Raw genomic sequence first — 16,075 nt, 5'->3', positions numbered from 1 at the left:
GACTCTTTTTTGAAATGTTTAGGACCTCGTGGATTTGCAGATTCAGTTGTGAGGCTTTGCTCGTGTCCTGGGGAACCACAAGGTATCCCCTAACCTCTTCTCTGAGATGTTTGTAGACCATACTTGGGGCATAGGCATCATCATACGTCATATAGAAGTTAAGTCTCTGCTCAGAAAGGAGGGGACTGTGCTCAGGTGCCTACTGTTTCTCCTGCTCCTTTAGGTCATCGCCCTGTCCGTGGGGAACCGGCCCAGCCTCTCTAACCCCTTCCCTGCTGTGGAACCCACTGTGGTGAAGTCTGTCTGTGCCCCACCTTCCAGGCTCACCCTCATGCCCGTCTACGCCCTCCCGCAGCTGGACCTGTCCTGTCCACTGCTGCAGCAGAACAAGCAGGTGGTGAGTATGGCCCCTCCTGGGGAGGGAGGAAACATGGGCAAGAGGAATCTGACCCACTTCACCCATGGTCTTGAGTGTTCTGATAGCTGGGGCTCCACACGTAGGCACCCGGATCTCAACAGCCAGAGCTGCGCAAGATGTTTCCATTCCATGGTGGAATCCAGAGCCTACAGAGCTGGGAGACTTCCTAAAGTCCAGCTGCATAGTTGGTCCCCAACGTACAGAGACTTAGCTTCTGATTTCCTAGTTTATAGGGGTGGGAAGGTAACACGCACTTGTTATACTTGGAGTTTTGATCTTTTCCTAGGCCAGTAATAAGTAGCCCTTTTCCCCTTAATGCTGTGCAGAGTAAACCAGTCAGAGCACACAGTTGGATTCACTACCACGGGGGGAAGCTGATGCTCTGTGGAGCCCTGGAGTCCATATATAGCTCACGGAGCACCCCGTCTCATGTTAGAGTGTAGTCTTTGTGTTGGGCCATGTGCCCACCTGTTGGCTGATGTCAGTTAAGTAGAGTGACACAATAGGCTGGCTCTGAAATGGTGAGTTAACTCATGATGGGCTCATTGGGGGTGTGCCTTACCCTAAGTCCGGGAGCTTCTGCAATGGCCATATAGGATGCAACCCCTCCCTACCCAAATTTCTGAATCCAGATTCACTATTGCCCTCTGCTGGGCATATAAGGGGCTGTAGAATCCTTTTGTGAAGTGTTCTATGGTTTCAGTTGTTCAGGTGGGGTGTTCTCTGTGTACAGAGTGTGTGTTCAGAATGGGATTGGGAGCTGTGAGGAGAGGGGGCATCTACAGAATTGTATTGTCATGGGTCAGGACATTCCAAAGTAAAGTGTTGAGAGGGAAAGAAAGTGCATAGGCTTTTAAACAGCAGCTGTGCGGGGGAGGGGGAGCATAAAACCTACTAGTCGGCCTCCCCAGAAGCTGGGGTTGTCCAGTCCTCAGCTCTGGAACATCATAGTCCAGGGCCCTGAGTGCATCCTGCTCAGGGATTAGGGATAAACTAGCTTCAACCCTCTTTGGAGGAGGGAAGTTCTGGTTTCCTCATCCCTCCAGCACATACTTGTCTAGCAGGTTCTCCTGGTACCAGACTCTGGAATAAGAGAGTGTTGAGGAGGGTGAGGAGCCACTGGGAGACAGGCAGGCCACTGCAGAAATGCCACAGAGAGTATAGTTGGGAGGAGCCAGTGATACGAGGGAGGCAAGAGGTGGTTGCAGGGAGAACAGGATAAGGAGATACCAACCTAGTAGAGCCAAGGGAAAGGCCCCAGGGAGGTAAGACAGCAAGAGCAGTGACTCTGAGGTTGGGTCATGGTCTCCAGTATCCCACCTATCCACGTGGTGGCCAGGATAGTTCTGTGTGCTTGTAACCATTACCTTTTAGCCTCATTCCCCCCAACACCATGGCCATCTTTGAGGTGGGCAGAGTTGAAAATGCAGAACCACCTTAATCCATCTCCAAACATAGTAGTTCCTCCTGTGTCTCTGTGTTTCCTCCCCAAAGCCATCTCAGAGCAGATACTGCTCATCTCTGGGTGCCCAGGCCTCCTGCACACCTGAATGAACCTAATGATGTTGAGGGTGTCCACGGCCCATCCAGCTGTGGGGCAGGTGCTATGAGAGCTGGGTCCCTGGCGGGTGAAGGACAATTTTGCCTGTGATCCACACCCTTCTGTTCAAAGCTTGGTTAAGGGAGCTGCATAGCTGTAATGCATTGGGCTTGAGGACCAGCCTTCATTTTTCCTGCTGGAGTCAAGCAAGGCTGTTTCCCTTGCTGCTCTGGTGTGGATCTGTGGTTCTGCCTTCTGGCCTTTGCTTACACTGGAGCTAAGAATGAACACACCACAAACCTGCACTTATCCCTTCCACTTGCTTTACCTGGGCCGGAAATGGTGGTTTCGAGTAAGATGTGCAGCTTCTATATGCTCTCCACTGACTCTCTCATCAAGGTGGAGGGTGTTGCAGGCTCAGAATCTGCAGGTGGCTCAGTTCCAGTGTCTACTGCAGAGAAATCATCTTTTTCTGGCCTCTGAGTGGGGTGCTCAGGAGAAGACTTCTCTGTCTTGACTTGGAGACCAGTTGAGAAGAAATCCTGAACTCGTTTCCTGCTTCAAGCCTTTTTAGCTTTTGGTCACTGTATTATTGCACATTTATGGGGTACAGTGTGATTAATTCCATGCATTCTTGTAATGTGAGCTGTCAAATCAGGATGGGGAGTTCTTCCTCTCAAACATTGATGGTCCCATTGTATTTGGGAAGCTTCAGATTGTTCTCTTGTTATTCTTTATGTAAAATATTATTCTGGCATTTAGTTGCCTCTTTGCGTTGCAGAACCCCAGAGCTCACTGCTTTCTGTATTCAGTGCCTGCTTCCCATCCTCCTCCTGCCCCTCTCCTCTTCCCAGTCTCAAGTGACTCCCGCCTGCTCTACTCTGTTTCTGTATCATTTTAGCTGTCACACATATGTGAGAGCCCACATCACCCTCCTCCCTCTTTCTCTCTCTCTACCTGGTTTGTCGTCAAGTTTTACCTGTAGTCACATCTGGTATGTGTAGTTATCTTTGGTAGAGGGAACAACATTGCGCTAAGTTTGGATCTTCAGGAAACATCTGCCTGCTTCTGGGTCCCCTGCCAGAAGTAAAGAGCCAGAATCAATGCAGAAGTTCTACCATGATCCCAGCACGTGGGAACACTGGGTTCCCTCTTGCTGTGGGAGCCATCCCTTGATTGTGATAGAGGCCAACAATGGGGTTGTGTGACTGGATGCGGAGTCCAGAGAGTAGCCATTATAAATTATTCTGTGTTTGTTTTTTTGTTGAGCCCAGTGATAAAGTCAAGTCCCTTCAATGGCCTGTGGGGCCCTGTGTCCCTGGTCCCTGGCTGCTTTTACCTCAGTCTATGCCTTTTATGGTTGAAGGCCTTGTCATTCCTTGTACCTTCTGTCAGTGTTCGGGGCTTAGGTAGGCTGAGTCCTAGGGCTTGCAGCTTTCCCATCCCTGGCCCCATGCCTCCCTCATTTCTCTATCCAGAGTCTCCTTGGTCTTTGACTTCACTTAAAAGTGCACCTGCCTCAGCACACCTGATCCCTCTCCCACTTCTCCCATTCCCGCAGTGACCTATCACTATAGAATTTGCTTGCTTACTTTAGTCTCTGCCTATCACCAGAACAGAGCTTGGTTCCTGCCCAGAGCTCAGCAAACACCTTGGGCAAGTGAGCAAACCAAGGAGCGCACTGTCCCTGCGTACCTCTAGGAGGCACCCTTGTGCAGACTGAGGGACACTGAGGCAGCAAAGGCATGGGGAGTGGGTGCTACCTGGAGAGCAAGGGCCTTCAGATTGACAGTCTGTGCTGCTGAACTGCAGGAAGGCAAAACCAAATCAGATCTAGATAGTTTTTCCCCGTCTTTAAGCACTGATGAAGAGCTGAGCATGATGTTCCTAGTCTGTCTACAGCTAGACTGGGTGAGCTGACTCTGGACTGCAGAGCTTGACTTAGAATGGACTGTGTGCTGTTGGTGTCAGCAAGAAGTAATGGACCTTGGACACAGAACTGCCATGTGATCCATCAGTCCTAGTGCTCCCGAGCCATGAGCTGGCCATTCAGGCATGACTCCTGCGATTTATGGTCTCATTAGGGGACCTTGAAGAAGATATATCCCCAAGGTGCATCTGGGTGCAGTATCAATTTAATTTTATAGCTCTCCAAATCCAGAGGCCACCTAGGACGTGTTTGCAGAGTAAATTATTGGCAAGGTGAGACACCAGAGTGGAGTCAACCATCAGGAATAACAGACTACAGGCAGACTTGGTTCTCCAGGCAGGTCAGCCAGGGTTCCTCTCACCAAGCATGGGTGCTACTTGTGTTCCAGGGACTAATTAGTCCAAGATTGGGCTGAGCTGATACCTAAGGAGAAACCTATGTCATAGGAAGTCCTTGGAGATTCCGACCTGCTGTGTTCTACCCTAAACCTGGGAGACTGAGCAAGCTCAGTCTCAGAGCCACAGCCTTCCAATTTGTGAAGTGGGAAAGTTGGAGTCAGCCTGCAGGCATGCTTGCATAGAGCTGATGCCTTCTGCAGAAAAGCACTGACTTTCTACCAGAGGTTGAATCTGGGAGAAGGGGTGAGGTGTATGGGGGCAGGCCTCTGTGGTTCCTCTCCATATTCACAGTTTGTGTCCTGCCCAGTCACTAAAACCTTTGGTGTGCCCAAGTGATGACCTGAGTTGCTGGCATGAGGGAGCACTTTTAAATTGCAGAATGTTTGGTCAGGCGTTGTCTAGAACCTTGTCTAGCTACAAGAAGTTGGAGAGGGATCCTGGAGGTTGAGGCAGGAAGCTTGGTGGCAACTTCAGTCAGGATGGACTTCTTTGTGTCATAGTAACAACCCCCACCCCCGTAACTCCACACCTTAAATACATAGTGCAAGTTTAGCTCTTGCTCATGTGCTGCTTGAGTCCCGGCTTGTGCATCACTAGGAGCCACTGTGCAGAGAAGGAGACTGTGCTTAGGTCTTAGAGGTTCCTCCAGAATTATCACAAATCACTGTTGTATCTCACTCACCAGACTCAGTGATACAGTTGCCCTTAGGTGAGAGAGGACAGTTCTTCCTTCTGGACTATACCTGAATGGATTAGGTCATTGGTAAATAGTAAACTATGCTAAAGGCCACCCCATAATGTGAATAACCACACAGGAGGCATATTTGAAAGAAAGTCCCAGGACTGGAGATATGGCTCAATGGTTAAGAGTACTTGCTCATCTTATACTTGCTAGGTTCAGTTCCCAAGCACCCACATGGTTCACAACCATCTGTAACTCCAGTTCCAAGGAATCTGATGCCTTCTTCTGACCTCTGTAGGCATGAGGAGTACATATGTACAAGTAAAAATAAACTCATACACATAAAATAAATAAATCTAAAAAACTTCTTTTTTAAAAGAAAGTCCCAAAAGATTGGTTTGCTTCCTATCTTGATGGGAGAAGCTAAGGATGGAGGCCTTTGTACCTTCCTGGGCAGGAAGAGCTGGAGCAAGAGTTGATCAGGCTTGGGAAGATACTCCTGCCTCTTCTTGGCTACCGCCTTGCTGTACACTCTCTGTGCCATTATCCCCCATGGAGAAGCAGGAGCCATTTGGACAAGGTTTGGGGGCACCTTAGTGGTGTCATTCCTTAGCATTGGTTTGCAGTTCACCCCCACCCCTTCATCAGGGCCGTCTGAGCCCGTAAGGGAAACAGCTGGCTTTATGTCATACTTGTGGCAGAGTCTGTGTGGCCGCAGCATCTGATCTGTTTCTTTCAGGTTCCAGTATCCAGTCACCGAAATCCCCTGTTAGATCTGGGTGCCTATGACCAGCAAGGCCGGCGGTTTGATAACTTCAGCTCTCTTAGCATCCAGTGGGAGTCTTCCCGGCCATTGCTGGCGAGCACCGAGCCTGACCAGCCTATGCAGCTGGTATCCCAGGATGATGGAAAAGGCCAAAAGAAGCTACATGGTGAGCCAGGTCTTGAGCCAGAGGGCGGTGGAACCCTGGACACACAGGAAGGTCCTGCACTGCTCATGCCTAGGACCTTGGGTATCTGGGGCTTCCCTTCATTTAGAGCTAAAGCATGGAATATTGAGAGAGCTCATGTCCCACCCCATTTTTTTGAGAGAGAGTCTCGCTATAGCTTTGCCTGGCCTAACTATTAAGACCAGGCTGGCCTCAAACTATCAGAGACCCACCTGCCTTTGCCTCTTGAATGCTGGGATTAAAGACAAGTGCCATCATACCTGGCTGCTGTGGGTTTTTATTTATTTGACTGTTTGTTTGTTTGGTTTTGTTTGTTTTGAGACAGGGTCTTCCTCTGCAGTCAAACTGGCCTCAAACGTGAGGTCTTCCTGTCTCTTGAGTGCTAGGATTGTAAGTCTGCACCAGTACGGCCAGCTTTACTGTGTTCCTTTAATCCCGTATAGGTATAAGAGATAGGACCCAGAGCAGAAAGGGCTCCTGTCCCAAGTTCCTTGGCCATGCTGTGACAGTGACAAACTTCCTCAGCAGCCCAGTGTTGAGCCTGTCCTCTCAACGTACCTCAGCAACTCTGTTCTGGGCTATTAACCCTTACAGGACTAAAAGCCTCAGTAAACTCAGTTACCTGCTTTTAAAATTGAAACTGAATTGGCAGCAGGATGTGGCCCCAAGGGAGCCAAGGGGTGGTGGCCAGCATTTGTTTTCCCTCTGTGCCCTCAGGTTTGCAAGCAGTTTCGGTTCATGAGGCATCAGGAAGCACAGCCATCTCTGCCACAGTGACTGACTACCAGCAGTCCCACCTCAGTGCAGCCAGAGTGACGCAGCCGGTATGTCCCAAAGGACATGAGTGGGTAGGACCGTGAGCAACACCAGGGTGTCTCCTGCTTCTGTGTAGATTCTGTCTGCTGTCGGAGGCCCTGACCTCCCTTGCTAGGGATCAATACCCGCTTGATTCTTCTCTTCCCAGCATCTCTTGCAGGCTTCAGGCAGATATGCTGCTTCAGGGCATGTGTGTAGTAGGGAGGGGTACATTTGAGGAAATGGAAGGGTCCCCAAGAATGGTCCTGTTCGGATGATATCCACCCTCTCGAGCCACCCTGCAAGCTGCTGCTGAAATGGTGTGGAGGCAGTAGATACCCGAGGGCAGGGGATATGGGGGCTGGCACCCTAAAGAGCCCAGATTCTGAGACAAGGAAGCATCCTCTTAGAGAAAGCTGTCTCCATTTGGAAGGAGGTGGCCTGCTGGAGGTAGATGCTCACCTATCCCTGTCCCAGATGTCTTCACCTGGTCCATTCACCTGTTAGCTTTTGAGTGCCTCACTGGTTCCCACACTGGAGCCTCACACCCCCCAGACGCAATTTTAAGACCTTCACATACACTTTTGACCTCTTCGGGGCTCTCTCTACCTCCCAGGCTTCCCCTAGGTACTGACACTGCTTGAAGCTTCTGTTCCTGGAACGAGGCCGCTACCTGGGGCATCTAGCCCCGCTCTTCTTGGAGGTAGCTGGTGAGGCCCCTGTCTTCTGGATCTGACAGTGTTGACTTTCTTTTTCAGCATGACCCTATAGTACCTGTGTCAGCCTCCATCGAGCTTATTCTCGTAGAGGACGTGAGGGTCAGTCCGGAGGAAGTGACCATCTATAACCATCCTGGCGTCCAGGTATGGCCCTTTGCCCCCGCCGTCCTTTCGAACAAGGCACCCTGCACTCTGTGCTACCCAGCCTGATCTCTTCCCATCCCCACATCTCCCTCCAGGTAGAACTGCACATCACAGAAGGCTCTGGCTACTTCTTCCTCAACACAAGCACCCCAGACATCATCAAGGTGGCTTACCAGGACACTCGGGGCGTGGCTCTGGTAAGCTTGAGCATCGGGATCCCAGCTGTCTAGTCAGGTTGACAGATTATTCCAGAAAGCCGGCACTTAATAACACCCACCATGCAGGGCCTTGAGATTTGAAGTTGCTCGAAGCCCCTGTCATTCCCATGCCACCTCTGCACTTTCTCTTTCTTCAATTACTCGCACTGTTAATTACCTAATTCTTTCCTTTCAGTCAATCTTCCGATTCATCTTTTAATTATTCCTTTATTACATAAAAGGCTTCATGGTAACCCTAAGAAACTTTCTTTTCAAGCTCCACTCCTAACTCTCTCCTAGCTCTCCATAGTGCCCACTTCGCCCTCTCCCCCTCTTACAGACAAGGGCCTGGTTGGACCTCTGGCATGGAGGAACGGAGCATGCTGCTTTCCTCGTGTCCCGAATTGCTTCTCTTCTTGTGGTGTAGCCCGTGGTTATCTTACTTGCACTTTTATCCCTTGTTTTCGTATACAGGATCTGAGTTCTTTAAACTCCTTTTTCTTTTCAATGATTTAGTTTTCTTTTACGTGTATGAGCATTTGCATTCATGCATGTATGTGTACAAGTACATGCAGTGCCCTCGGAGGGCATAAGAGGATGCTAGATCACCTGAAACTGAAGTTGTAGCTGGTTATGAAAGACCATGTGGGTACTGGGAATCAAACTCCAACCTTTTGGAAGGTTCTTAGCCACTGAGCCATCTCTCCAGCCCCTAACCTTTGGTTTCTTAATAGAGCCAGAGAGTGAAAACAAAGAACTGTCCTGAATGTCTCACATGTGTCTGATAGGGGATTAAATGGAAAGTTCCTCCTGAAAGGAAGTCAAGAATGACACCCACCCTCACAGTGTCAGCACTTGTCAGCTAGAGCATTGCCACCAGGCAGCTCTGAGCCCAAACTCTGCTTCCTCTGGTGAAAGTGTGCCTGCCTCATTCCCAAAGAGTCAAGGCTCCCCTGGACTCCATGGAGACCTGAGCTGACATGGTGCTGCAATGGAGGGGGTGTGGCTTCAACTCAGGAAGTCTGGTTGGCTGACTGTTTCCCCAGGCTCTTTACTTTTGGCTTTGCCTTGTTTCTCCACCTGAGCCCTTGCAGACCAGTCACAGCATGGGGGCGCCAGTGTTCCAGGGAGGGCCATGACCCAGGCAATAACCTGTGCCTAGCCCGTTTTCAGAAACACTGACACATTACCCATTACTACGCAGGGGTCGGTGGCATGGCTCCAATCAGGTGTTGGTGTCTGCGCGTTTAGCTCCCCACATTTCTATTTCTCCTCATTTTTGCCTCCACCATGCTATCTTAGCTTAGAAATCACAAAGTCAATGGCCCTGAGCTGGACAGGTATAAAGTGGGAAGAACCAACTGAGTGTGAGGAATGTGCCTGTAAGTGTTGGACTCAAGGGTTAACTGTGGTGCTGGATGTCAGGAGATAGTGGGGCAAAGGTAACCAGAGGGCATAGGGGCCTCCCACGGTGGGGGAGGGGTGGCAGTGTGTCCTCTATTGGTTCCCCTACATCTCATCAACTCCATGTACTGTGTAGAGGTTCTTAGTAGGTTCACAGATGTGAGCAGCCATCACCACCATCATGCTAAGAGTGCACGCCTGGAAAGGAAACCCTCTAGCTACCTGTCTCCTTTGAGTTCTTTCAAACTCGTGCCCTGTCCCAGCTTTCAGTAACTACTAATTTATTTCCTAACCCTATAGATTTTTCCATTCTGCAGATTTCAAGTGAATGGAATCAAACAGCATGTGGCCCTTGCCTAGCATGTGTTTCCGTATTGTAGAATGTTCTAGAAGCTCGTTCCTTTTTATGACTGGATATGGCTATGCCACCTTTTGTTTGTTCATTCATCCATTAGTTGATATTTGGGGGCATCTGTCCTTTCCCCCCTCCTTCAAAACCAGGACTTCATATAGCCCAGATTGTCCTGGAGCTCAATCTGAAGCTAAGGATGTATTTTAGCAAAGGATAATTGACCTTCAGATGTTCTTACCTCACCACTTCTGGGATTGCAGGTGTGCACCACCACACCTGTTTCTGTGTGGTGCTGGGAATCCAACCCAGTGCTTCCTGTGTGCCAGGTGAACACTCTACTACCTGAGCTACATTCCCAGCCATACTGTCTGTCTTTACTGTTGAGAATAATACTGCTGTGAACATTTGTACACAGGAGAATTTTTGATAGTTTTTTTATATGTGCCAGTATCTGCATGTATGTCATGTACAACATGTACATGCATGGAGGGCCAGAAGAAGGTGTCAAATCCCCTGGAACTTGAGTTATAGATGGTTATTAACTGCCATGTGGGTTCTGGGATCTGAAACCAGCTCTTCTGGAGTAGAGCACTGCTGAACCATCTCTCCAGTCCTGTGTGTGTTTTTGTGTGGATACATGTTTCATCTCTGTTTATATGCCCAGGAATGGGAACTCTGCATGTTTTGAGCAACGACTGACTATTTCCCATGTCCCATCTCACCAGCACTGGATGAGCATGCCAGTTCCTCCCATTCCTTGTCAACATTTGTAATTATCAGACCTTGATATTCCAGCCACTCCAGTAGGTGCGTGTGACCTCTCCTTGTGAGGCAGATTTGTATTCCCTGATGAGTAAAGCCATTCAGCATCTTTGTGTTTCATTCTTGTATCTTCTTGGACAGATGTCTGTTTAGATTCTTTGCTTGTTACTCTTTATTAAGTTGTAGAATATCATATTATATTCTAGATATAAGTTATTCATGAGATGTGATATGCACATATTTTTCATTCAAACTTGCCTTTTTACTTTCTTGTTAGCATGCTTCCAAGCTTTTGTTTTTAATTTTGGTTAAAATAAAAATAATAAATAAAATTTTAAATTTTTTATTAAGTAGAGTATCTCTTTAAGCTTTAAAGTTACATTTATATATATGTTTATTTTGTTGAGTGTGGAAGGAACATGAATGCCACAGCATGCTTGTGAAGGACAGAGAACAGCTTGCAGGAACTGGTTCTCTGTTTCCACCATGTAGGCTCTGGGGATTGAACTCAGGTTATGAGCCTTGGCAGTGAGCTCTCTTCCTGCTCGTCTGTGTTCCTGCATTTCATGGTTCCCTGAGAGTCTATGGCGAATGGGACCCTGTTGTCGTCTGTGTTTTGTCTACACTGAGTTAATGGTGGTCCTGTGCTGGGAACCCAGGACCTTCCTGGTGTGTGTGGCTTCCCAGCTGTCCCAGAAGCCATTATTCTTTTTCTGCCTTGGATGATTTTGGCATCGATGTCACAAGCCATCAGAGACATGAGCTTAGTTCTGAGATCCCATCTCTGCTTCAGCTCTGTATTGACCTGCTTGTCTTTCCTTGTGTCGACTACAAGTGTAGATTACCATTGCTTTATAGCAAGTTTGAACATCTATAAGTGTGAGTCTTCTGGCTCCTCCAAGTCTACTTTGACTTATTTTGGGTCCCTTACAATTCCATCCATATACATACTAGAGTAAACATGTCAATGTATTTGTGAAGCCAGCTAAAGTTATGCCAGGACTTTTGGATGGCCCCTTAACCATATGCACAGCCTCTGCCCATGAGTGTGAGGTGTAAGTATTCTTATTCATGGTGATAATTCTAAATGGAATTGTTTTCTTAAATTTTATTTTTCTAGCATTTTCTTTTTTCTGCATGTTGGTCTCATATTGTGTAACCTTGCTAAATTCTTGGGGGTTTTTAGCGAATCCCCTAGGTTTTTTTTTTTGTGTGTGTGTGTGGGGGGGGGAGTGTGATCATGTCGTGTGTGAATATAGGTAGTTTGATTCCTTCCCTTCAAATTTGGAAGTTTGATTTCTTTTTCTTGCCTTTTTGCCCTGGCTACAGTCTCTAGTAGTGTTAATAGAAGTGATGAAAACATCCACCATTGTCTTACTCTAGATTTGGGGAGAAAGTTTGCATCCTTCCACCACTAAGCATGATGTGGGTATTTTATAGATGCTCCAGATGGGGTAGTGTACCAGGGGCTTCTAGGCTAGACTGAAAGTATTTGTAAGTGTGTATGTGAGGAAAAGGACGACTAACATTCCTCACCCCCACCCTCATCCTACCTTGCCTCTGCTAGCTTAGATGCAGCTTGGGCCTCTGGTAGGAAACAGACTCAGTTCCTCCAAGGTTTCGTCTGATTCCCAGAGCTCCCAGCAGGCAACGAACGGACATCTTCCTGAGGCTGCCTGCCCTGCCCCTGCTCAGGACTTCTCCCTCCGCCTGTGAGAGAAGGGTGCAGGGTGCTAGACAATGGCACTGTTCCCTTGACCATATAGTAAGCTTCTGCTTCCACCATGCAGGTCATCTTTGAGAAGATCATATGCAAGACTGACTTACTTATAATACTGGTGAGATTAGTGGTCAGCAAACACTCTGTCCACCTGCAGGGAAACATCAAATGCAGCTAATTTAGGGAATGTGGAAATTGGTCAGAGTAGCTATGAGAGGGACACATGCACATGCTGCTGGAAGAGTCCAAGGCACCTAGGATATTCCTTTTCCCAAGCTCTGATGTGACTGTCTGCATTGCAAGAGGCACTGACTCTGTTCATGGATTAGGGATCATTTATTTTTCTCTTCCTCCTTTACTATCCTCTTATGCTTTAGTCTGTGTTTTCTAATCTGTTTTAATTTCCTTTTTAAATTTTTTTTTTAAAATTTTAGTGTATGAGTATTTTGCCTGCATGTATGTGTGTACCGCATGTATGCAGTGCCTGTGGAAGCCAGAGGAGGACATCAAATCCCCTGGAGCTAGAGTTACAGATGGTTTTACTCCCACCACTTGAGTAGTGGGAATAGAACCCCCATCCTCTGGAAGAGCAGCCAGGGCTCTTAACCACTAAGCCATCTCGCTAGTCTTTTTATATTTTTTATTTTTAAGACCCTGGGGTCTCCCTCATTTCCTGGCTGATCTTGAGCTCCTCAGCTCAGGTGTTCCTCCTACCTCCCTTCTGAGTAGCTGGAACTGTAGGTGTGATGCTCATACTTTCCCAAGCATTTCCATTGTTCCCTTATAAAAGAGGGACTAATTGCACAGGTTTGTGTGTGAGTGTGTCTTGTCAGAGCTTGACACTAGGAGGAAAAGCTTCAGCAGAAATTCATCCACACATCTGGAAACATACCTTATCTAGAGATTAAAAATAACTTCCCGCTATCAAGAAAAGGGGAATTTGAAATCAGGAGAGGTATGTCTGTTGCCACGGCAACCAACTACAGTTCATCTTAGTCAGGTTGCCTTTCCTAAGTAAGCCGAGGGTGAACCTATGGCCAGAAGAAAGACTTTTCATCCAGGAGTGAGTGCTCTTCAGAGGCAATGTTGAGCTTGGCTCTGTGTATAGGTAGTGAGTACACCATATCTGGAGGTATTCAAACAGAGCCTTCCTTTGAAAGACTCAAGGATTCCAGCACTACAGCTTCCCGTAGAAGACATCTGAGCTCCTTTAGTTACTGCCATTTTTGGGTTACCACTATGTGGGTATCAGTGCCCCCATCTTCACAGAGTCACAGTGGGCTGCAGCCATTCTGTCCCCCGGCAAGTCTGGCACCCTGGGGAGCAGCACCTTGGAGGCACACCTTGAGTGTGGTTTCTGTCTCAGCAGCTTCCTTGGAATACTGACCTTGGGTCTCCGCTTTCTCCTCCAACTGCTTCAAGGGGAAATCGGGTCCTATTTCCTTCTCCCTCTTCCGAACCTGCAGTATCTTTCAGAGTGTTGATGGGCTGTGACGGGTGCTCCCAGCTTCCTTCAGAGGGCTGTATCTGAAGGACACGTTTGCACATTTCTTTGGCATTTTGCAGCTGCTAATTAGCAGCATTCTCATTTCTCTTCTTCACAGACGAGAAAGCGCACAGCCGTGCTCACGGAGCTCCTAGACAATGCCTCGTTCTTCCTTATTGATAGGAGTTGAGGCTTCACAATGGCTCCTGTATGTGTGTAGTTGGCTTCTCAGTGTCTTTGGAAGAGAAGTGAGTGCGTGATGCACACAGCAGGCTGTGGTGGAAGTTTTCATGCCCACACAATGAACCTCGGGCTGAGCAAGGCTGATTAGTTTTGCTCACACAGCTCCCAGAACCCTCTGCAAGGGGCCTTTATTTTATTTTTGGCTGGATTGAACAGAAGAGTGTTTACCTGATTTAAACTCAGGATTTCTTCCTTCTCAAACCATTCCTCATATTTCCTGAGTCCCCTGAGTTTAGCCTGTCACTGAGAGCTTGATGTGCCCTGAGCACTTGACACTTCTTTCTGCTGTGTTCGTTCGACCAAGCTCTAGCAGAGTATGGTGGTAACGAGGAAGAAGGCTTGCAGGCTCTGCTCTGGTGAGCCATACTAGTGCCTTTACCACACAGTACTGCAGTGTATGGCCAGCCATGATGCCCTGGGATGTAGCAGAAGCACACCAGGGATGAGTTGGTAGGAGGTGACGGTTGTAGGACTTGAACTCAGGTGTGTGCTGCTTCTGTGAGGCTGGTTGTGGATGGTGTAGTGCCAAGCCCGTACTCTTGCTCTTGGGGAACTGGCAGAGCTGATCACTGCATGAAGCTAATGGTCCCAGTGATGGTCAGAAATATTATTATTAGGATATTTATGCATTTGAAAATGTCACATGCCACAAGTCTGAAGTGTGAACGGGGGCCCAGGAAGGCGGGGCTGGTGAGCTAAGGTCCATAGAGTTTCTTAATGAGGAGTAATGCATTCATCATCTCCAAACTGATGACAGGACTTTCCCTTGGGCTCAGTACTTGATGATATTCTCAGGTGGCACTGTCAACACTTAGAAATGAGAACTCATTCCAGACACCCCCACTGCCTTTTCTCAGTGTTCTTGAATGTCCATCAAGAAGCATGTGGTGGCAGACTTTTGAGAAGTATGAGCCACCTGCACTGTCCAGTGAGGAGTGGTTGGGGTCTCCATGTGGCTACTAGCTAGTGGTCAGCTCTCTACTTCCCTCCACTGTAGTCCACGCTGTTTATTTGTCTCCTAAAAGTCACACACTGGACTCCTCAGCGCTTTGTTACTGGATAAAGCAAGCTGAAGTGAGTCCAGGAGTGGAGCAGGCCAGTCCTCACTGCTTCCCGACATGCAACTTGGTGCTGTCCTCCCCTTCTGTCATCTGGAAGGTGGTTTAATGTCCATCTTCTGGGAAGCCAAGTGGAAGAGGAATTGATTTCCTCACTGCCATTTTATGCTTTTATTTAAAATGTGCAAAGTGATTTTTTTTTTGAAGGACGGAGGGAAAAACAGAAAAAGCCCACCCACGCTTGCTTGCCCATTGGGTCTGTCAGCAGCGGGTGCACTGTGTAATTTCCTCAGGTTATAAAGGACATGCCAGCTCCTGACAGCAGCAGCTCCTGCTTGCGCGTCAGACCGGAGGCTCGGGTCATGTTCTCAGAAGTGCTCATTCCTCCGTGCAATTTTGCATGAGCTTTCTTTAGGAGAGATGTAATAACCATCCGCAGCAAAGCCTGATGACCGGTGGCTTCCCCACCCATAGTTAATGCCAGACTGGCTAGCGGCAACAGCTCAGATCCCACAGCCATCATTCTGGAATGTAAGTGTGATTCCCACCCTGGGATCTTTGTTAATCTACTTTAAGCCATCATATTAAATAAGCCAGGCACACCTCATCTGCTTGGATGTGCCCTGGAGCTCAGTTACACCTGCATCTAGCAGCTTGGCCCAGCTTTCCAATTTTATCTACCCCAGCTACCTGAGGGCTTAGGCCTTTCTTAGCTCAGACTCTCCCTACTGACCCTCTCCACTCCTCTCCTATTCTGGATGCTGAAGGCCCTGTTTCCCTGCAAAGGAGGCAGTGCCCCTGAATGGAGAACTGAGCCACTGGGTTAGATCTCTAGCTCCCCTTCCGGCTATTTCCACCCTGCCCTTGAGGCATGGTTTGCTCTTTTGTACCTTAAAGCTGCTGGATCAGAATCCATAGGTTCTGAGTTCTCTGCAGAGTTCTTCAGAACTTCCCATTCTTAACCAAGCCAGTTCTGTTCTGCAAAGCTATGCAAGCTTAAGCACCTGGTTTCAGTGCTTTATCAGACTCCCTCAACACTGTGGGCCTGGGTCTGATCAAGGTTTGGAGGTTGGGTGCAGGCCACTAGTGCCAGATACCAGGCTCTGTGAAGACTTTGGGAAGGTGGAGGTCAGCATGAAGGAGAAAGGCAAGCTAAAAAATTCCAAACAGTGATGAGGGGAAGTCAGCCCAGTGGAGGGAAGAGCATGTCTATCTGGTGAGAGAAGTGAGGCTTGAAATTGGAGCCAGCAGCTGAGCACTGGGGGAAGAGGCAGAAA

The 16,075-nt window shown here is 48.3% G+C and overlaps 1 protein-coding gene across 2 annotated transcripts in view; it reads left to right on the top strand.

Annotated features, from left to right (window-relative positions):
* Positions 1-16,075, top strand: part of Nup210 (nucleoporin 210) — a 95,026-nt gene that overhangs the window by 48,665 nt on the left and 30,286 nt on the right. For both annotated transcript variants that reach the window (XM_041642794.1, XM_041642791.1), the window contains exons 16-20: positions 224-397; positions 5,708-5,900; positions 6,636-6,742; positions 7,472-7,576; positions 7,672-7,773. In XM_041642794.1, coding sequence (XP_041498728.1) covers positions 224-397; positions 5,708-5,900; positions 6,636-6,742; positions 7,472-7,576; positions 7,672-7,773 — 681 coding nt within the window. The remainder of the gene's footprint in view (positions 1-223; positions 398-5,707; positions 5,901-6,635; positions 6,743-7,471; positions 7,577-7,671; positions 7,774-16,075) is intronic.

Source organism: Microtus oregoni, unplaced genomic scaffold (assembly GCF_018167655.1).
Source record: "Microtus oregoni isolate MIOR12 unplaced genomic scaffold, Mior012 000002F_ref0000024, whole genome shotgun sequence".
Classification (NCBI taxonomy): Eukaryota; Metazoa; Chordata; class Mammalia; order Rodentia; family Cricetidae; genus Microtus; species Microtus oregoni.
The sequence above is the reverse complement of the archived record's forward strand: the minus strand, read 5'-3'. Positions and strand labels throughout refer to the sequence as shown.